The sequence below is a fragment of the Lonchura striata genome, chromosome 2 (assembly GCF_050655825.1).
Source record: "Lonchura striata isolate lonStrDom1 chromosome 2, ASM5065582v1, whole genome shotgun sequence".
Classification (NCBI taxonomy): Eukaryota; Metazoa; Chordata; class Aves; order Passeriformes; family Estrildidae; genus Lonchura; species Lonchura striata.
This window is the reverse complement of record NC_140704.1, coordinates 60,091,049-60,114,115: the sequence shown is the minus strand read 5'-3', so window position 1 is coordinate 60,114,115 and position 23,067 is coordinate 60,091,049. Positions and strand designations below refer to the sequence as shown.

The 23,067-nt window shown below is 41.1% G+C and overlaps 1 protein-coding gene across 1 annotated transcript in view; it reads right to left on the bottom strand.

Annotated features, from left to right (window-relative positions):
- The window catches only part of CDH20 (cadherin 20), a 121,794-nt gene that overhangs the window by 10,354 nt on the left and 88,373 nt on the right, over positions 1 to 23,067 (bottom strand). Inside the window, exons 3-10 of the mRNA XM_021552338.3 lie at positions 20,788 to 21,082; positions 18,964 to 19,083; positions 15,649 to 15,816; positions 13,628 to 13,815; positions 8,772 to 9,025; positions 4,685 to 4,821; positions 2,064 to 2,185; positions 46 to 163 (exon numbers count right to left, since the gene is read on the bottom strand). Coding sequence (XP_021408013.2) covers positions 46 to 163; positions 2,064 to 2,185; positions 4,685 to 4,821; positions 8,772 to 9,025; positions 13,628 to 13,815; positions 15,649 to 15,816; positions 18,964 to 19,083; positions 20,788 to 21,082 — 1,402 coding nt within the window. The remainder of the gene's footprint in view (positions 1 to 45; positions 164 to 2,063; positions 2,186 to 4,684; positions 4,822 to 8,771; positions 9,026 to 13,627; positions 13,816 to 15,648; positions 15,817 to 18,963; positions 19,084 to 20,787; positions 21,083 to 23,067) is intronic.

Below are 23,067 nucleotides of genomic sequence, written 5' to 3'. Positions count from 1 at the left end.
CATTAGAAATTAGAGTAGCTAACTGTCTGTGTCCACTCTGATTACCTTGATTGTCCCTTAGAGTAAAGTTGGGGTTGTTGGCTGCCTCTGGAGCCAGGCTGTAGTAGAAGTGCTGACCCTCCTGTGGGTCGTCCTTGTCAATGGCACTCACTGTCTGAATCAGCTACAAAACACAAGAGAAAAGTAGAAATGGGTGAGAAGCAAAATATTTATAATATAAACAAACAAACAAACAGATAACATTTATTTTATATCTGTAAGTATAAGGAACTGGAACATTTAAATAAAATTGCCTTCCAGAGGTATAATCTTCTCTCAGGAATAGACTCAAAAGCTTGCAGGAGTCATCTGTTTTTGCTGTGGTCATGCACATCACTTTTAAACAAAGGAGAAAATATTCAGTTTACCTCAAACAACAGATGCTTTCCTGTCATGCATCCCTATCTTCTGTTGCACATTTCTTTTTGTCTTTTGGGGGCCCAAGTTTTTCACAAGATTCACTGTGCATTAGAGAGCTTGTAAGAAAGCTCATACTTAATTTCAGCTTCATTATACAGGTAGAAAAGGACTTCAGGTGATTATTTTGCCACTCCTTTAGTTTTAAATCAATAAAATTCTTCCCAAGATGTCAGTGGAAATGAGAGAAAAGCCAACCATGCAGAATGCATATGCAATAAATAACACCAAACTAAAGAAACTAAGACAATGCTAAATGCAGAAAAAGATTTGTTACATCACTTATAGAGGCTTTGAAAAGTAGGTCTAACAACTTGAAGCACAATAAGCACTGTCTGAATAAATATTTTGGCATTTTTTTGGACAAGGAATAGATCTTCACCTGGATTTTTTTTTAACTTGAAAGTTATTTTGGGATTCAAAGGCAAATGTCAGACCCATAAAGGCTCTTTCACCACCTTAAAACTGATTTCAGAGCATTTTAAAATGTGACAATAGAATTCACCGTTCTCTGCTGAAGGAAGTAGAGCAGATTAGCATTCATAATAATATTGAACTTATTAAACAGATTATTACCTAGGGCAGTCACCCTTCAAAACCAGGAAAAATGGTCTAGCTGATGATTTCTATTGCTTATATTATTAAGAAGCTCTGTAAACTGGTGAGATGAAAATATCCTACATATGATGGACAGTTGCCCCAGCAGTGAGCAGCTATTTCACACATCTGTGAGAAGCTTCAGCAAACATGCAGTGATATTACTTGCATAATTTTTCCCTCACAGATCATGAGAGGTATGTCTGTGTGTTTAAACGCCATTTAAGCTAGTCAGCTTTGCATGAGGAGGCACCCGTCCTCACTGTGGACCCTGGTGGTGGATCAAGAAGTGGCTCCCCATAAATGACCATCAGCAAAGCTTGCAGCAGGTCCAGTGAGGGAGAGCTCACATCTGTCTTGGGCACTGGCAACCTTGTTCAAGGGCTTTGATGAGGGTTTGGAAGGGAGAGGAGCAGAGTCTTCACTGCTTGCTTGAAGGTGCTCCTTTAGAGTGTGTGCAATGGGAAATCTTGTGTTGCTTTTGACTCTGTCGTCTTCAGTTCACAGCAGAACATAGTCTGCTTAGCACTCCTTTGAACCTGATGTAGTAAGTTATGTCCAGCTCCCATAAGTCCAGGTGTGCTTAAAGCTCTTAAAACATTTAGTAGTAAGGGTTGTCTGTCACACATGGCCTGAGCTGATTCTGTGGTACTTCTCATAACACTTCTCCTCTCTTTGATTCTGCTACAGGACACACTGGCTGTTTGCCTGCTGGCACATGCCTAAGGGAAGGCTTTATTTCAGCTATGAAATGTATTGTGCAGTGAGCCTAGAATCTACTTTGGGAGAATAAAAGAAATGTGGGGAAAACAAAAGAGGTACAATATGTGATGCTCCTTCCAGTGGGATATGCTTGCCTTTGGAATGAAGCACAGACAGTTGCTGATAAGAGTTCAGATGAAATGTGTGAGAAGCTGAGCCCTCTTCCCAGCACTCACCCTTCCTGGCATGCTGACTCCACGTAGGACAGCATACCCTTCCCAACCCCTGGTGGTACAAGCATTTCTCACCTGGCCTGCTTTGGCATTTTCACAAACAAAAGCTTCATAAAATCTTGCAAACTCCGGTGCGTTATCATTCACATCCAGGACTTTCACTGTCACAGAGACGCTGCCCACCTGTGAGGGGTTATCTGGAAGAAGAAGGTTTAATGTAAGGAAAGGCAGTATGTGGGGAGGGAAAGAGGCTGGTCTTCACTCTGCTCAAGAGGTAAATCAGGTTTTCCACTACTAGCTTGTGTTAGATCACATTTTCCCATTGGATATGGTGGTGACTTGGGTACTGTGTGACTCAGAATGAAGCTGCAAATGCTGCTCTCTGTCTAGCCTGGCTTCCCATCTAATCACGTATTTTACAAACAAAACAATTCTGTAAAAGACTTCAACCTGGTTTAGACCAATGAACTATTTCTACAGCAAAAGTTTTAGACAATTCCCCTTATGTTTTTTTATTGCCCTTCAGCTAGGCAATACTGTTTGTTGAGCCTCCCTGCTGGTGGCATGAATTAGGAAGGTACTGTTTTAAGGACAGGCTTGTTATTTAGAACTTGTTAAAAATGTCAGTTTCTATCTCCAGTTCAGAGAATCTTTTGCTCAGAATTTATGTTCCTTGAACTCAAAAATAGTGTCAAGTCTTTGATACTTTGTGCAAAGGGGTTTAAAATGTAATAACACATGAAATTGTACAGAAAAGCTTTCAGTGAAGCTTAAAATTGCAATGAAAATTTTACATTCTGCATGACATCATCTGTGATGTTTCTGTCCCACTGGTGCATTAACTTTCTTTGTCAGTAAATCTGTACATCTTTTCACATATCTTCACAAATTCCAAACTAAGTAGCTACAGAATAATTTGTTTTTCTTACTATGCTTGTCTGCCCCAAATCATCTTTCTCCCCCCTTACTTAATGATAAAATGAAACTGTATTCAGAAAGAAAAAAAATATTAAGGGATCAGAAGAGGTGCAAAAATAAAGAAAATTTCTTTAATATTAGTATTCTCATCTTCTTTTTAGAGTAGCACTTTGTACATTTATCTCCAAATATATCTCCCTTTATAGCAAGAAGTGATATATTCATATAAACAATAGAGAGTTTACACAAACTCTGAAAGTTTCTTAAATGTTCAGCGTACTGTAGTCCACACTGTGTGTCACATTGTGTCATTGAGGTAATACTCAAACTATAGTTTCTCCCTAATTTGTAATGTAATCCTTCAGTTTCCCACATAAGCATAAATATATCTTGCTAACACACCTGTTGTTGTGGCAGATGAATATCTGCATTCACACTCTTAGAAATAATTGATCTGACCTTTAGCACTAGGGGCCTTATTCAGGAGTGCACGGTTATGCTATTTTTGAAACTATTCACTGCATTAAAATATTGTGCTGCCCATGTACAGAGCAAAAATGACAGAGGATTGATGGAAAGGAACCAAAGGAAGACATACCTTCCTATTTCTCTGACTCTCAAGTGCTGCTACAGGGTCAGCTTTTACAGACTCATGGAATTGCAATGGCCATTGGTGGCTGAAAACAAAAGTAGTGTCCAAATAGATGGGTGTGAAATCCCATTGTCTCAACCCCTCTCACGACTTAAAAGGGCACAGAAAGGCATTCTGTGCTGGAACAGCCTGTAAATATGTGGCAGAGTCACTCCAACACTTGTGAAACATTCCCTCTGCTTTCAAGCTGGCTGATTGCAATTTGGGCAAGCTCGGTGAAACTTTGTTCCTCTCAAGGTGCCCCATATCTCTGGCACAGCCTAGATGTGCAGGAAGCTTTCTGGCACACAAGGAATGACTCAGCTACTGGCACCAAGATGCAGAAAAGCTGCTGCCCTAACAGAGGACTGAGATCCCAAGCAAAAGCTATGTGAACCAAAGGAATTTCAGGAGAAGACTAGGTGCACCTTTTATATATCTGAAGCTCCTTTATGAAGCTCACATCTGTGAGCATTTCAAACTCAGCTAAATTTTTCATACTGACATAATGAAATGAACATCTCCTTTTTATCACAACCTTGAAAAATACCCAGCACAGATGAATCCTGAGCTGAGTTTAGTTCATTGTAAAACCCAAAAGCATAATGAGTTCAGCATACTTGAAGATCCCAAAGCACTCTGGTGAAAATTATTTATGAAGCAAGCAGATGGCCATGTCATTTACTTGCTGCTGAACCAGAGCAGATTTCAACTAGTGACCTAGCAGTGTAGGATCACTTCTGCTTACCCATCCCTGCCCCACTCAATCCTCCCAGGCAGGACTGGGAGCTCTAGCAGCTTTGCAGCCTTTGCAGCATTTTCTTTAGCTGCCTAGCCTTTCTGAAGTGAGAGGACTCTGCCAGAAACACACCAGGAAGAATTTTAAATAAATCCCTGGAGTGATAATGAATTGAAAAAGAAGGACCCTGCATTTAATTGCCATCCTCTATGCCTCCCACCACCCTGTGAAAATGAGCATAAAAAAATAAATAAGATGCAGTATTCGCTGGTTGATGTCAGAGGAGCAGTTCACTTAATGCGCCTTCCCACTCAGTGCATAACAATATGTGAACTTTGCATTCAGGTCTCTCAGCCTGCTTTGTCTACTGTATCTCTTTAATCTATGTACAGTCTGCATTCTCCTTACTCAGCTCCATGGCCAACACAGTGATGTTGTGCCAAGAAATGTCCTCCCGGTCAAGAGGTCTTGCAGTCATCAGTGCTCCCGATGTTATGTCGACATAAAAGAACCGTCCTGGATCACTGCTCCTGTCAATCGAATATCTGCAAGAGTACATACAAAAAATATTATGTAACCTGTGGGAACTTCCCCAAGGGTCCCTGATGGGGAGACCCCTAAAAAGTTCTGTGCCAGTATTGAGAGATGGACAGGACTTTTGGTTTTTTCAGTCTTCAGGTTGTTTATTTTTCTCTTATCAAAAGTTCAGCATGCCATCTACATCTCAGCGTACAAAGAGAAGGCACCAAAAGGTCACATGACACACAGATTCAAGGTCTTTTAAAGCCATTTTGTCCAATTAACTCCTCAACTGTACTTTATTTCTACCTTTCTACCAATAACTAATTATTTATCTGTCCATGCAACATCTGCATTGCGGTTCTTTCTAACCAATCCCTCTGTGCCACCAACACTGCAGAAAATGGAGTAGATGAAGAACAAGAAGGAGATCATACAACACCCAAAATCCTTCATCTTGTCTTCTATCTACCTCCATACTAAAACCCCAAGACTCTAAGCTTTTCACCCTGTGATAAGCTATACTACTATCGCAGTAGTATAATTTCACACACTTGTAAATTCCAATCAATCCCAAAGTCTTGGAAGCTTTCTCCATGGACGAAGGTTAAAAGCAGTGTTCCCCTAGGGGTCAGGACCTCTCAGGACAGGCAGAGAAATATTCTCTGTGCCCTGGGTTCCAAAAGCAACCCTTGTGTAAACTGTGTTACAGCCACCAAAGTATCCCAGCAACGGGGATAATGTTGTACAGAGCAGATCCACATTCTTCCACAACCTAGTTATGTGCTCCTTTGACTTGCATAGGTCCAGAGTGAGATGTTCATGTGGCTAATGGCTTTTAACAGTTAGTACTACTTGAATGGAGCTGGAAGACAGGAATATTTAGAGGAAGAAGCCTCAAAGTAAGGCACGGGATCAGTGCAGGAACATCTGCTTTGCAGAGAAAATCTGCCAGTGAGGAGTATAATTTCTTTTTCTAAGAGAAATAATTATGCCCTGTCCCTAGTCAAATTCAGACAGGATGAAAATAGCTTCAGATCAGCTCATTCTCTGAGCACCTAGGTTGATGAGGAGGAACCATTCCCTTTTCTTCTGTGTTCTCTCCTTCTTGAGGGGAATAAACTCTACATTCATCCTGAAGTGTGCTACTGATGGGGCTGTGTCAGCACAAGGGGGATGATGTGTGGCTTTCTCACAGCATCCAGTCAGAAAAACAGCTGCCTCTGTGAGGCTGATTCATCGCAGTAACTTAACCTTCCTAACCAATGTCATGTCAGTTCAGTGCTGGGAACCAGCTTCCTGCGCCTGTGAATGGGGGATTGTGGTGGTGCCTGCAGGCCAGAAAACCTGGGCAAGGAGGCAGCTGATGGACAGAGGTCACTGCAGTACTCAGAGGTCAGAGGGGTGATTTCAAAGGGTGGGTAAAATGCTCAGTATGTCACAGGCATTGCCTTGCTTTTAAAGGCACTTTGTGCAAGCTGCCTTCCCAGCTGACTGTCAGCATGGTAAGGGATACTTTGGCCAAAACCACACACAGGCCCAGGTAAATGTCACAGCCTAGAACAGAGCCTGGACTTACTGTCCTTTTTGTTGGTTCTTTCATCAGAGTGGATGGGAATTGAAAGCATTAATCACAACAGACACTGAACACGGCTCATTCCTATGAATTTTCTCCTTTCAGCATGAATGCACTCACTAGAACAAGCATGACAAGTTTTTCTTTATATAGGCAGTTATTAAACCAGGATATAAAACACTATAGAAATATGTTGTTAGGAAATTCTTTTACACTCTTTTCCAGAATAATCAAAGAGGAAGGGATGGCAGGTTTGTACCCCTTTCCTTCCCTTCCCAGTCCTTCTTAACTCTTCATAAAAAAAGAGATTTCTCAGGCATTTGATTTATTTAGACAATAAATATGACTGTTCCTATATTTTGGTATAATATTTATTATTGTATGTGGCCTATAAAAATAATTTCTCTTTGACATTTTAAGGCAAATGAGTATCTGAACTTGACTATAGCCTTGTGATTAGTGGTTCAGAATTAAGCACCATTGTCAGGAAGCACAGGTGGAGTTCTCTTGAAAAGTGTACCTGCTCCTACACACTTGTTTCCACTGTACTATTTAGATAATCTTCCTGAATCATTCAACAACAATCATGACATATTTCCACTCATCAGAATTTCACAGGGTGGGAGCCAGGTACTGGATGCTGGGAAAGTGAGGATTTGAGACTGATCACAGTTCAAATTTCAGATGGATTTCAACTTGTACAACACAGTAAGTATCTGGGATTATTGTCTTTCTCAGCATGCCTTGCCCTTTGCAAAGTGAATTCAGCTTAAAACATTACTAGACTGATACTGCACTGAGGTGGAATGAATGGAGGAGACCACACAAGAGGCAAGAACTAATTCTTACTATTTGCATTTTAGATAGCATTACAAATTATATTTATTCTTTTAAAATCTGTTTCTTTACCTCAACATGGGGGAAAAGAAGGGAAGGAATGAGGGATGAATGAAAGGGCAGTGGAAAAGGAGGAAGCTAGGGAGAAAAGAGGAAGGAGGTTGTCAAAAAACCCTTACAAAAGTCTGTGCAAGTTTTTTTTTTTTTATGTGTCTTTGTTGATGGATTCTGTGCTTTATAGAGAGTTGTTCATCAAGGGCAGTCACTTAAAAACTCAGAAAAAAACTAAGAAAAACCTCATTAAAAATAACAATGATAAATTCTACCCTCTGATAGTCCTCAGAATTATTCTTATACTATTTTAAGCAGATTAGCAGAGAGCTGTTTGCATTGCAGGGTTTGGATAATGCCAGACAGTAATCAGCAAAATAGGATGCAAGCAGAAAAAAAGTTTAGGGTAATGAAATTGTGATGCAGACAGCATAATAGTTTTACTGAGGAATTTGAGGCAGTGTCATGAGAAGTATGATAACCTTATAATGTAGGCAGAAAAGATAGGTATATTAAAATAGCAGAGATGAAAAACATAATTAGACCAGCAACACAGAGTGCAATACCATTAAGAAGAACAGGCTTTGTGTCTGTTCAGATCTTGTAGCTGAAGCTCAAAGAATTGCTTATTTAGATTTTACTTTCTTCAAAATATCCTAATGCTCAATGTTTCAACTCCCTCCTGTGTTTCCAAGGACTGTTCCTGAGCACAGGCATCTCAGAAGCTGGACCAATGCATGGGTGGTTAAACAGTAGCTCAACACCTAAAACTCTCAGATGAGAGGAGCAGCAAACCTGCTGGGATAATCAATGTGCAGTCACTAGCTGCTACTGCAGGTATTGAAAATTTCTGTGTGGGTTGGTCTTGGAGAATAACACCCTCCTCTGATAAATGAGGTTGGCAGTCACTATGGAAAAGAGTGCTATGACCACACAAATCTGCTCTGGCTCCTTACTGAGTTGCAGCTATGAAGCTCCCATGGCTGCAAATACATCTTTATCTTTCTTGCTGCCTTATGGGAATATCTAGCTCTGCATCTTTGACTAGACACTAGAAAATTTAGCATTTCTTGATTATTTATTAGCATGCATTCAATCTACTCCAAAAGTAGGTACGTGTTTGAGCTTGTTGACAAGGACAAACTTTGAAAGACAAGGGTGAAAAAGGACAAGTAAGTTGATCACCTTGCCATCGGGATGGCAGTGAGTTCTCAGCGATGCTCTCAGGTTTTGTGCCAGCAAAGGCAAGATTTGATTCTGGGGTTTGTTTTAATGCCCAGACATGCCTGACTGGCTCGTTGCAAGGCTTGATGCTGATGTCTTCCACACCACAGAACAGGGGGGAGCTCCTGCATGGCTTTGATAGAGCCCTCAGTGTGTGAGGTCTGGCTTGCTAAACCCACTGGTGACTACTACTGGCTGGAAAGATAGAGTCCCTCTCACTCATCACTGCCCCACCAATCAGATCTACTAAGGAATGCTCATGGGGCAACACACAAAGAGAGGACAGACCTGATGGAGTTGTTGGTCACGTCTGGGTCCTTGGCAGAAATGATCTGTATGGTGGTTCCAATCTCCACATCCTCGGGCACTTCCACAAAGTAGATGCTGGGCTCGAACACAGGAGGCTCATCCACGTCCTCCACACTGATGTGGACAGTGGTGGTGTCACGGAAGGGACCCAGGTTCAGGAACCGCATTTCCAGGTGAGGGTTGGCACCCTCTACCTTCAAGGTGTAGCTTTTTTTGCTCTCAAAACTTAAAGGCTGAGGAGAAAAAATAAATTTTCCATCATACACACTGAGCCATTTCATTATAACTTTTAATTTCAAGTTCAACAAATATAAATATTTGCAGATGCAGAAAAAGCCTTGAATGACAGCAGTATTAGAAATGGCACTGTATATTTTTTCTTTCTTTAATTTGATAGTTGAGCTGAAAAGGTTAGGAGAAATACTTGCAGATCACTTCAAAATACATATTCTTTCATTCTTCTTGCTAAAATGAAAATATAAACAGCCACCCTGCCACTGCACCATGGTTCACACAACCTGTTTCATACCACTTTGGGGAAAATACATGAAGAAACAGAGAGTAATGGGAGTACCTGAAAATAAGGCAAGACAGCTGGTTCCTCAAAAATGGGCCCAGTGGCAGGAACAAGGATGCTCACACAGGAGGTAGAGTTAGCATCTTCTTTTTTTTCCCTGAGGACATCAGAGTCTTGTCTCCAAGACCCCTGTCTGCCAAGCTTATTAAGGGCTCCAGTGGGAGCAGAGAACACAGTCAACCTCTCTAGCAAGTTCTTGTTCCAGTTTTTATCCATAATCCATCCTTTCTAGAAGTGAGGTTTTTTTCCACCTACTCCTTTCAGTTAGTATCCTAAACATGGATTCACCATCCAGGTGTAATGAGGATTTGAATCTGCTTCCTGCCTAGAGAACAGTTTAATTTCAAAACAGTTTAATTATAAAGTATCTCTGATATCTTCCTCTGGGAACTCTTTCATTTCATATGAAATGTGAAATATTAAATACTCAAGTATTATTTGAAGCAGGGAGTGAGAATGTTCTCCTTTTCCCTTTTCCCTCTTCCCTTTACTTTTCTTCCTGAGACAATGGATAAAGGGGGCCAGCTTCCTCTGTTAGTAGTTATCTGAATTTGATTTCCTATCTAGATAAAACTACTTAGTTGGTATACATGGATATAGAAGTAACTAATGCTGACATTGAACCTCTCAATAAATAATTTTTTCATCTCCCTTCCATCTTCTTTTCAGAGATCCCTGAAGAAAAGAAGGTGTCTCCAAAACCTTCTTAGAACTGAATGAAAAATTCCATATTTTATGTGCTACTTACCAGTCTTGGTAAGAGGTAACAGTAAGGATTTGACAAACCAGAATAACAGTATGGAAGGGTCAGTCCAAAATATAAAAAAATGACACCAGATGGACAGCTCACAGAGGATACAGTCACACTTGTCAAGTTACAGTCAGAAGTTGCAAGCAATTGCGCTGTGCTTAAATGGTCACAACCCTTTGCTTGAGTAATCTGGCCAGGTCTGATGCTGAAAACCAGCACAGTGAAGTCTCTTAGCTTGCACAGCTTCTGAGCAAGACAAACCTTGTACCAGGGAAGAAATGGCTAATCTCAGGGTCATCCAGCGGGGCATACCCCTCTTTGCTATATGGGTAGCTTTCAAAAAGAGCGGCTTTCTTTGGACATAAGGATTTGAGCCTCACATGGAATTACACGAGCAGTTCATTTAGACTGCAATAAAATGCCTGCTGTTCCCATCCAACCCCTTTGCTTCTTCTATTCAGCTCTTTCTATTTGAAGACCAATCACCAGACCAACACATGGAGATGGGAAGGAAAATAAAAGAGAAGGAGGATGCCAAAGCAATTAGAAGTCAAAGGTGCAAAGATCATTACTGTGAGAGTAAAGTTCTCCTTTGCCAGTCTTAACCCACTTCTGTCCTGCCATGCTCAATGGGGCAGCTGGCCAGTTCTGCAGCCAGTGAAGTATGTATTAGTTTAAGTAGCATCAGCAGAAGATTTCCATGCTCAGGCATGGCAGCAGTATATACTATGGTCCTCAAAACACCTCCTGGATTCCACCAAGTCTTCAGTACTTGGCTGCTGCTGCAACAGCTTCCTTCTTCAGAAGTGGAAATGTTGCAGTGACATATCAAAGCTCATGCTTTAACAGTAAGTTACTAGTATTGATGTCCTGCATAGGAATGCCTGACTACAGACTGGCATTCTTGGAATTATAAAACTGAAAGTCACTCAGCATTTAGTACAGGAGAGTGAGGAATGAAAACTGGAATGGGAACAGGTTTATTGTGCTGGGGACATGATGGTCCAATATTGTTGGAGATGCTGTACAGTGAGTGAGGCAGTACAAACTGTGCAGTCTGTGGCAGCAGCTACAAACAGGTGATCTGAAACTTGCTCCTGCTTCCTTTAGTTCCACCTGGTACATGTGCAACTACTGCAGGCATAGAACTTGTCAGCTAGGGTTTGGTGAGGTCTACAAACATAATATCCCTGGATGCAGAGTCATTATTGTCTACCAGTTGCATATTTTGGAGCTGTAAAAATAGCAGTAATATATTCACAGGACCAAGCAACAATAATTGTCCATCTGGCAAGGAATGTGCAATGCAAAGGTGCCTAAGCATATACTAAGAAAGAGGCCATTATATTTAATTGTTTCCCACGTGACGAAAACTGCATGAGAAACATGCATGTACACTAAAAAGCTAAGTTATAAAATCACAGACAGATTTAACAGCTATGAAATCCAATTACATTATTAAAACACATAATCACCTAGATCAAGTTAGAAAAATGAGAAAAATCAGACAAGTGTGTTAGACCACTGCATTTTTGATGGTCCTGTTTGCCTTCATTGTCAAAGATATCTTTTCCTCCTGTTTATCTCCTGTGCTAATGCCTCAACATCACTGTCCCCCTGATCAAATTTTTCTCTCATGGCTACATTCAAACCTCTTCCCCATGCAGGTCCCATGGAGAGGGCAAGCAAGTTGCCTTCTCCTGTGAACTTAGCATGCTGCAAAACACAGCCAAGAGGAGAGGCAGTCCATGGAAAGTTCTCCTTGTCCTTGTCCTCCTTCTGCCAGTGCTGATACAGGCACTGAGAGGTGGCACCATGCGGGGGGAAATTTAGCAAGACCCACTGTGAGAAAGTGATTGATCAGGCAATGACAGGGGAGGAAGGCAGGACAAGACAGGGCTGTGTGCTGTGCTGGGTGGGTAGCCCACCACCCTGCCTTCCATGGGCAGTGCAAAAGGGAGGCAGGGAGAAGAAGTAGGTAGGGTGAGCATCAGTCTCCCAGGCAGGCAGCTTGGAAAAAACTGTAAATCTTCAGGAGGTGCTCAACATTTTGTGGGATTAGTAGGCTGTGATAAGTAGCCACAACACCATAAGCAACAGTCTTGTCAGTAACTGTAAACTCTGGCTTTCTGATGCCCGTATTAGAAGTGCTAATTATTTTGCTTGGGAAATCTGTCAAGAAAAAAATAAAGGGAAAGTTTTGTTTACTTTTAAAAAAGATTTCATTCTTGGTTTAGAAATTCTCCCCTCTCCTCCCATTTTGATATCTTTTTGTATCGACACCAGTTGAATTTTTTTTTGTTTCTTGAGGGGATTCAAAGGACAACTTTCCCAGTGTTTGGCTATTGATAATCAGCATTACATAAAGCTAAAGGCACATAAAATATTACCAGTGTTTATGTGCTGTAGGTGGATTTAGCAATATGTACCTGATCCCAGTACATATCTGGTATGGTTGATACCATATATTTTATAACTCCTCTGGACATACATGAACATATCAAAACATAGCAAAACTGTATCCATAATAACAAAGGTCAAGCTTATTGACACATTTACTCCAAAGAAACGATTTTATTTCATTGATCAATAAATGAGTGGAAAATTACATTAGAGTTTGCATTCAACATCTATTTCATTCCAGAAGATACTTGACTTTAGGGACTAATATGCACAAAAAAAGAGCCGGGGAAAGGTGACCATAAATACACACTTAAATGCTTTGCTGTAGGGCACAGAGGCTTGCAAGGTCAAAGCTCTCCCCTGTATTGTTCCATTTTAGTGCACAATTTAATCCCAGGCCATTTAAATGGAAACTATACTTCCTTATTAGTACACTAGATATGCTTAGGCAGAAATATGGTTACAATTTCATAACCTAGAAACAGAGTTGAACTTCTAACATTTATGTAAGATTGTAGAATAAATATCCCATAGCAGGGAGCCTAAGCAAAATACTTGATGCCTTCCTGCATAGCCTGTGGTACAGAGTACCAGCAGTTTCACAGCTGCCATTTTAGAGACAGCTTCCTCTAGACTAATTAGCATTTATGGATCTTCAAGCAGCAATTAAAAAAAAAATAAACACTGCCTGGGTTTTATTGGTTTATAAATAATTCCAAGGCATGCTTTATTATTGTTTGTGGAACACCAGAGTGAAAAATATGTACAGTTCAAATGCAAATATTGATCTAATTTCTTGCATTGTAGGATAATTAAGCTACAGAGAATATTTAAATAGATAAATAAGGAATCAGTACATTCCTTTGGTGGGAAAAGACATGTTTATGCTAATGCTGTTCCCACTTTATAAAGTTGTTCCTAGGAATGCAGTCTGCTTTCATATTTTAGCAATAAATGTTAAAGAAATTGTGTTTTACAGCCAGAAAGGGGCTACTGTCACATAATGGGAACCAAGTTACTGCAGGCATAAGGGAATATTCCACACATAAAGTGTAACCAGGACACTTAGCCATATAAATTACTATAAAAAGGAAATGTTTTTACCTTTCTTACAGTGATGATGCCAACTTGGTAATTAGGATCAGTGTTAATATCAAAAACATCCAGTCCATCTCCATCCACAAGACTGTATTTCATCTCTGCATTAATGCCTTCGTCCAGGTCTTTAGCAACCACACGGCCCACAGTGGAGCTGATGGGAGCAGACTCCAGCACACTCATCTGATAATGCTCTGGCACAAGCAGCACAGAGGAAGAGAGGAGAAAAACAGGCTGTGAAGAGGAACCAAAAAAACTGCAAAGTAATGCAAAGAGTGGATCAGGGAGGCTGCAACACTGCATGGCCTGCAGAGAATATTTAGTACCTGTGCCAAAGCTGTAACAGCCATGTGATTTCCTTTAAAAAGCCACCGCCCAGATAAATTTCCTGGGGAAGTTTTATTTAGGTGTTTGTTATAGCAACAGGTTTGTTGAATGAGTTTTTTTAAAAACAGCAATACATCTGAAGATAGGAACTTCAACTAGAAAAATAGGGCAATTAGCACCAGTGCTGTTGTAGCCATGATATAAAGCAGGATATGGAACAGATTTAATAGGACAGGCATCTTTTTATTAGATATGTTTGTACAGCAGGAATAAACAAATTCTGAGCACCACAAATCCTTCCTCAAGTCCCTACAAACTTCTTTTCAGCCCCGAAGAAAGCTCAGGAGCTTGCCTGTTTCTTTGACATTTACCACTTATTCTATTAAAATGTATTTCCTTTCCCTACAAATACTGTCTTGAGCACATTTGTTGCATTGCTAATTTGCTTAGCAGCAAGAGTGGGGAAAGAACAACCTGCTATTTTAAAAGTGTATTTTGAACATATAAATGTTGTACCTAAAATACTTCTCTGGCATCATGCTTTACTTTCAAACCTTCCTTGCTGCACCCCCTCTGTCCACTGCACCAACTCTGTTCAATTACACCAAGGATGGGGTTTGATGGATTGTAATTTTTCTTAATCAAGAGTTTGGTGTCAGTTACAATTCACGCCACTTTCAAAACACAGTTGGCAATGGTGCGCTCAAGAAGTTCCTCTAACAGAAGAAGAAAAGTGGGAGTTGATATTTCTTGCTGATCTTAGTGGAATACTTTGATTTACCAGTGCAACATGCAGTAACAGATAGAGAAAAAGAATACCAACAAAAAGAACTGCAGAAGTTACATTACTAAATCAGCGAAATGAGAGAAAAGTCAAAACCAAAACGGCCTGAGATTGATTTACACCACTAAAAGAATCAGTTTTCTTTAAAAATCCCAAATTATATCCCTTGGAAGATTTAGTCCAATCAAAACTGAAAAGCTTCTTTTGAATTTTTAATGGCAATATAGAATTATGTAAATAAATGTGATATAAAATCTCATTAACAAAGAGCAAAATATGGCAAATCTTGTTTTGAAGTTCATTTTTGTCAATACAAAGTTGTGTTTCTGATAAGAATGGAGTTGCCTATTTTTGCATCCATTAGGTATGGCTGTTACATATCTTGGAGTTTAACTGTATATTGCCAAGGTTTAGATGAACCTTTCCTGGAGAACAGCCTGTGTGACAACCCACTCCACACTGCAGCGCAGATCCCAGACGCTCCCCTGCTGTGGCCTGGCTGGAGTGTTGAATGAATTATCTTTCAACTTCCAGCAGCACCACATGTCCCTGATTTGAGAGACATCCTCTGGAGATAGGATGAAAAGACAATCAGAGCAGCAATTAGTAGCCAAAGGCAATGGCCATGAGCAGTCTAAACACAAAAGTTCTCCTTCCTGCCTTTTTCTGTAAATTATTTTCTCATCCTTTAAAAAAAGTGTTGGTTTTGATAATTTTGGAGGTCAGAAGTTTTTTTGAAAGTCAAAGTGTCGAATAATTCCTTTTGACATTTCTCTGAAGGAGAGTTCTGTATTGGACCTGAAATTCTGCCCATCTCTAGTTTTCACTAGCCTGAGTTTGAGAATGAGAGCAAACAGCAGACATAAATAACACTCAGTCACCCCTTTTTGCCTGTCGTGGCACCACGGGTACTCACTCTGTGGAAATCTGGGTGGATTGTCATTGACATCAGAGAGAGTGATGTTGACTGTGGTTGTTCCAGCTAATCCTCCCAGCTGTCCACCCATATCCTTGGCTTGGATAATCACTTCATAATATTCTTTTGCTTCTCGGTCCATGTTCATTAGAGCTGTTCTAATTAAGCCTGAGATTGAGGGTGGAAAGGCGTTTGGGGAACAAAAGAAAACGGCTGTTAGAGAATACACAAAGAGGGTAGAGGGCTCTTTGTCCTGTGTCAAGAGTGAGACCAGGCTCTGCACTGAGTCCTACCTTTCCTGGCAGAGTAAAACTCACCCAAGTAGAATCTAGGTTAACAGAAGGTGTGAATTTTAAAGAAGCCAGTTAAAATGCATCAGCTCTGGGACAGGCTGCCTGTTCAAAATTAAAATGTTGCCTTCCAAGGAAAAGCTTTTTGGGAACAGTGTGCTACGTCGAATTAAAGGCCCTGCTCAGGATGACAATCTCTGCACAAAAGCTGGAAGCGATGTGCTTTGCTAAAAGATCCATCAAGACAAGTTTTCCAGAGCGTTCCTTAGCACGCAGTCCTAGGGACCACCCGGCATGAGCCCGGGGGCTTTGCTTCGGGACCCAGGCTGGGACTGCGAGTGCAGAACGCGGGAGACGCGGCTGCGCCCGGTCCGGAGGGGCCACGCTGCTCCCCCAGACCTCGGGGCGTCCCTTCCCTTCGGGGTAACACTACTGCGACAGGACGTGAGGTGGCAGCAGCACTTCTCCTATGGAGGCTGCGAGCGCCGGCCCGCTGGCCCCGCGCAGCTCCGCTCTCCCGGCTGTCCGTCCGTCCCGCAGCCCTCCCGGCTGTCCGTCTGTCCCGCAGCGCTCCCCGCTGTCTGTCCCGCAGCCCTCCCAGCCCCTCACTCCTCTAGTATCTCCAGGGCTCTCCATCGAGCAGCCGGCGGTGCAGCCCGGGAATGCGCTGCCATGGGATATTCCCTTGCTAGCGGCATGTTTGGGATGCCCTCCGGCGTGGGGCAAATGTGTCAGCCCCAGGCACCGTCGCGGTCCCACGGTTCAACACGCAGCACTTGCACATCAGGACACCATTAACTTGACTAATCTGCATTTAGTATTTATTTTTAGCAGAAAGACAATGTATGGGTTTAATAAAAAAGCAGTAAAAAGATATTGCGTCGGCAATTATCGCTGTGTGTGAAGGGAAGAAATAGTGACCGGTAGGGAACAGCTCACAGTGTGTTACTTTAATTTTCCTGCGTGGAGAACTTCAGAGTCCCATCCTGCAAAGCTGAGTGCCACCTGTGAAGTGCTGTAGCCCCTCAGCTCCCATGGGTATATAAATAAGATATGGAAATACTTAGCATTTAGGAAGTATTTTCTCCATATATGAACACGGAATTTCCACTCTTGGCTTGACCTAAAATAAGACATCAGTGCCTAAATTCCAGGCTCTGCCATGCATATCTTTGGAGCCTCTGGTCCCTAGGGGACACCAGGATTCAGAACCAGATCAGGTACCCAGAGATGCAGCGATGCAGAGCAGGGAGCATCTGATGCTGCTGCAGTCAGTCAGCAAAGAAACACTAAGGATGGCGGTGGCCATAAAACCCATCCTTAGGGCTATAGGAAAGTCTATGGGAAAGAGCCTCACGTCTTCCACAGAAATGTACTGGAACCATTTCTTTCACTAAATTGAGTGAGGTTTGTGCTCTTAAGAAAACAGTAAAGAGTAGAGGTGGTGTCCTTTCTTTTCTCTAAAAGTCAGATGGTTTCTTAGGACGTGAGAGAGTTCTTTTATCTTCTAGGGGAATATGATTGTGGTCAGGCTGTAAAAGCACTCTGGAAAAAGGGAGGAGGAGGCTCTCAACTTTCCTTTGAAGTTGTGTTTTCACATAGATACTTCTTCAGCACCTGTGAGGACAGTGACAGAATAGGAATAGGAGCACACCTCTGGAACCAAGAGTCTGTGTTGGGACATAAATGGTAAAGGACTCCAAATACTATTAGAGGAGGACTGTACCGAAATGAGTTGTCCACTATTGGGTGTTTTAATCACAATCTATCAATACAAAGGAGCTGTTGGTCACTTATGCTTCTAGCTCTATTTTAGAAACATGTCAGAGCTGCAATTGCATTTTGTGAGCTACCAAATCCCACAGGTGAGTTTGCACAGGAGAAGCTGATTACAGTCCTGTGCTTGTCATAGGGAAATGGCTTCTGGCTCACAACAGTGCTTATCCTAAATATGAGTCCAGTTGCTGACTGAGGCAGATAAAACTGAGGCATCTCTGAGCCTGTCCAGAGATGCAGTTCTATGTGACTGGGAAATTAATCAGAGGAGAAAAAGACCTTTTCTGGGTTAAATACTGATAAAATACATGATTTTGGACTTAAGATATTGCGTTGGCAATTGTCACTGAAGGGAAGATATCTTCTGTATAAACTGCATTCTAGAGGTAAAATCTGTTCTGGATATGACCCTGGATTTATTCTTTGCTTTCTTAGAAATATTTTGGTAATCAGCAAATCTATGATTAAGCCCTTATTTGTCTGGTTGATACCTGATTCCAAAAGGAGAATTAGTAGTTTATTTATATTGTAAATATAAACAAAACAGAGAAAATAGCATGTCACATACAAGTTTGTCTTTGGCTAGAACACCTACCCTGTAAACTGCTAACTTCAGAAGTTTATTCAGTGTTTTTCCTATGTTGTCCCCTAGGGCTCTGCAGTGACTATCGTCTCATGAGTTTCTGACCTTAGTACTACAGATGCCCTTTAGAAACTGTCAAAATCTGTCAGATTCCACTTTTGAATATAAACCTTGGATGTATAGAGAAAAGAGAGAGAGAAAGAAACTGAAACAGAGAGGGTGTCCTGTAGATAAATGTAAGGTTATTATCAAGAATACCCTTAGGTAAAACTACTCCAGATAACTGCATCCTTTTGCTTGCATTTTCCAGTCCTGACTGGTTCATAGATTTTTTTTTCCCCCAAGCCTTGTTATCAACTAGATCTGTTGAAGACATTTTTCAATGATAGAAGCCCAACAAGAGTATTTACAGCACCAAACCTATCCAGATCCTGAGTTGCAGAATATGATCATTCAGAGGAATATATCACTGGAAAAAGCAGATTCTTCTTCTGAAGCTCACTGCCACAGCATTACTTTACCCCTCACACAGTGCTGCTCTATCTTGGCTCCAAGCCACAAAACCACATTTCTCTGACCATGGCTATGATGCACTGCCCCTTTTTACTGCTTGCAACTTTTTCTTTTGGTTTTTACACTGACTCATTCCCTGATGAAATAACATACCTGTCCGAGAGTCTACAGAGAAATATGGCTGTCCTTGGAGAATACTGTATACGACTCTAGCGCTGTTCCCATAGGTTGGGTCATCAGCATCTGTCGCTGTCACCTGGATAACAGAGGTGCCTGACAAAAAAACCATCAAGGTAAGACTTTGTGGGATAAAGACCTGGCAGGAAAAATACACAGTTCAAAGTAAATTGAAATGCCTAACAAGAGCTTTCCCACACTGGACTTTTTCACTTGTACTCATAGTGCTTGTACTTATTGTTCATACTTGTAGCTTATTAGCACTAAAGGAATTAACAGGTATTAATCCATCATGCTTCTATAAGAAGATATAAAAGAGCAAGTACTCTATGGACCACAGTTACAGAATTGCTGAACTAACAGTACTTTGTTATGGTTGACAGAGAGATGGTGATAATATACTGCTTGCTTATTTTCTTGTGTCTTGATTTTAAATGTTATTAGGAGGCACTTCAAAGAAGTTCCACAGCTCTGCTGACATAAATCATGAACTGTTGTGGCAGGGCCATAGATGATGTAAGTTGACTGAGGGATAGGAATTGTACACAAACAATGAGTATGAAGGGATGTATCTCTGAGATAATCTCTCTGTGGGACTGCAGTTTACATTGCATAGCCTACAGATTATACACTGCACAAGTGCCTTTGCATCCCACACAGAGGCATATATATTTCTTTTTTCAATTGGTTTTCAAGGTCTGCTTCCTCTGAAACTAGTAACGGCTTGCAGGTAATGTAATTTATCAAGAACAAGGAGAAGGTGAGGCACAACTGAAATATGTGAGGGTTTTGACTCCTTAAAATGTCAGAAAACGCCATTATGAATCTATCTAGCTTTCTACATAATGTTTTGTGTTACAAACAAATCTGATGTTACTAGATAAGCACTTTAAGATAAATCTGAATTCAAGCTAGCCATTACCATTGAGAAATATTATTACTGACTGGAACTTCTGTATTTGATGCCTTTCTCTAGCTTTATGTCAACATAATATTTAAGAATGAGAAGTTGAAGCATATCTGTAACTTCAGGACATGAAATTTATATGGTATTATTATCTCTGCAGTGATGTCATAGAGCCAAAAAGCAATAGGCAAACAAAGACAGCTCAAAAAGAAAGAAAAAATAGTCCAGAAAAACAATATTTTATGTGATTATTTGAATTCTTATATGGAAATGATTTCTCCTGACTTGTGTCAGGGTAGGAAGATAGGAAGACTACTGTTTGTCTTCTGCATTGCAATAACAGCAATGTCTTCATCATGATCCCATTCTGTAAAAGTGGAGGGCAAAGAGTAACAGAATCTCAGGATTCAGTGAACCTTGTTTAGTGCAGGTTTACATGAATTAGAAGGAGCTAATGATTGTTTTCATGTTTCCATGTTTTGAAGGGCTCCTGGACAGTACCTGAGCTCTCAGTATGAACTTGATTAGATTGCTAAAATGGTGTTATTTTCAGGATGGTAATGGCTGTCTAATGGACTTTATGATTTCTACCATCCAATGTCAGAAGAGAAGGTGCACTATGTTACTACAAATTATCTAAACATGGCATGTTTGAATCACACCTTTTTCATCTCTCAGGCTTCCCTTGGCACATTTTCTTTCAGAGGAGCTGCTGCTGATGTAAAGCCTGTTGTCTCCTTTCTACAGCAAGCAGGCACCCAGGATAAGCTCCTCTGTCCTGCAGCTCAAGCGCAAGGGGCAGAAGCTGAGGTCAAGGAGTCAGGGAATTTGTGTTTTAGTGACCATCTCCGATTTGCTTATAAGGGAAAGAGACTCCACAAAATCTGTCTTACCCACAGGTGACATTTCTGGAACAGAGGCTATGTAAGGTCCATCCAGGAACTTGGGTTCATTGTCGTTGATGTCTTGGATTTTGATGATAAACTCTGACTCTGGTTCCATCGGCCGGCCTGTTCTCCTGTCCAGAGCCTGTGCTCTGAGGGTGTACTGTGACCTTTCTTCCCGGTCCAGTCGCTGAATGGCGTGAATGTCCCCTGTGGTATCATCAATGGTGAACACAATGCCAGCTCCCTCTCCTGAGAGGATGTATTTGATTGAACCGTCTCCCCTGTCCATGTCAGAGTGGAGCTGTGGAAAGGAACAGGATTCAATTCGACCATGAGCTGGGTAAGCAGCTGCTGAGAAGCACAAAGCATGCCATCATCCTGAGCGTTCTGGTCTCGCTGTCAGCACTCACAGGCTGGTTCTAATGAACTCTCTTTGGTGAAAGAGGGAAATAGTAAAGTCTGTAACACATAGTTGCAGTTAAAAGCCCTCTCCTCTCTTCCTGTTTCTGCACCCACAGCTGTGCCACAAGAAAAGGCAGAGGCACCCAAACAGGAACAAGCTCTGTGCATTTCTGGAATCTTGCTCAACACAATAATTATCTTTTGCCTTATTACAATGGCCACTGAGAAGATTTGGTCTAAAGTGAGGTCAGCAAAGCTGCAGACTGTGATTCCTCACAGGGCTTAAGAGGAGTCAAACACTACAGGGGTAGCATAATGTTGGGGCAAATAAAGGAAATCTGTTTGGGATCAAGGGGAATGCAGAATGGGAGAGCTACCCATGATTCAGAAATATTTAAATATTCTTCCATTACATTTTAGTAATAAAATTAGTCTGGATCCTTACATCTTCAGGAAGGAATATTGTCAAACAGTAGGTAAGCTAAGCAGCAAGAAACAGTTGCTTATGAGCATGGCAGGCTATAGAAATGAGAACCATCCCAGTTATTCTAGGAAATTAGCAAATGGATTTATTGCATGACTGCTAATTAGTTCTGAACAGCCACAGATAACTGTGAGCTGTGCAAGAGAAAAGCGCAAGAGTAAATGCAGTACTAATTATAATCTTAAACAGGGAAACAAATAATTCTGGGGACTACATTCTGTTAAACACCTGGTTCCCATGAAATACTGGAATGACTATCAAAAGCAATGAAACTGGTTAATTTCACTCACACTATGAAAACCCATGATGGTATGCTCATAATTCCATGCTTTTGAAGAATAGAACATAAAGATCAATGCCCAGTGGCAGTAATCATTCAGTACCAAAAGACAGGAAGGCAATTGGCTTGAGGTGCAAAAAATCAAAATGGTTCAGATGTGAATACTGTTTTCCAGTGTGATTATGATTGTGGGCAATGAATAAAAGAGAAATAATAATTAAAAAAAACCCAGTGAAACTGTTCTGGGTTCAATTAAGTACATTTTAAAATGCATATATGGGCAAATAATCTCAGAAATGTGGTCAGGATTAGGTGTGTGTTTAATGCTTTGATGAGATCAAAGGACAGATGGGAGCAATTTTGGAGGATGGGGCCAAACATAGGTAAATATTTGCACTGGAGAGAAAAATCTTAGAATTATAAACTGAATATATGAACACAGTATTTGAAGAAAGAATCTGAGCAGAAATGGATAATTCGTGTCGAAAAGCAGAAGTCAAACTTTGTATAATTGAATACAGGCTATTGTCTCAAGAAAGAAAGAAGAAATCTCTTCTCTGAGCTGTTTAAAAATGTAAAGAACATATCCAATAACTTATTACATAGGAGAAAGTTTCATAGGAATGTGGGCAAAATTACTTATCTGACCTGAGCATTTCTAGTGCCAGTGAAGCAGCTCCTCAGCTGTTTTAGGGTACATGATCCTGTTGACCAGGGAGCAGAAAGAGCTTTTCCCCCAGTGAAGGGTCTGGTTGGGAGAAACTCATTTTCTTGAAGGGTGTCTCCCTTACTTGCCTCTCAGGTAGGTCATGCAACTTATGCAAAACTTGGACCCACTCTTGATTTTCAGGGCAAGAGTGCTTTCAGCTGAGGTGGGATCCTGTGGTTTTCCATGGCATATCCCAGCCTGCAGACAAGTCTGTATGGAGGTGGCCCATGGAGAGCAGCACTGCAGTGTACCTGCAGGAGCTGAAGGTGCAGGTTGTGGCAATGGCTGTGTCAGGCCATTTCCTCCTCTGCCTCCATCCCTGCAGTGGCTACTGCATCTGAGAAACATTGATATTTTGGAGAAAAACTGGCCGCTCTCAGGTGATGTATTAACTGAATGGTGGAAGAACAA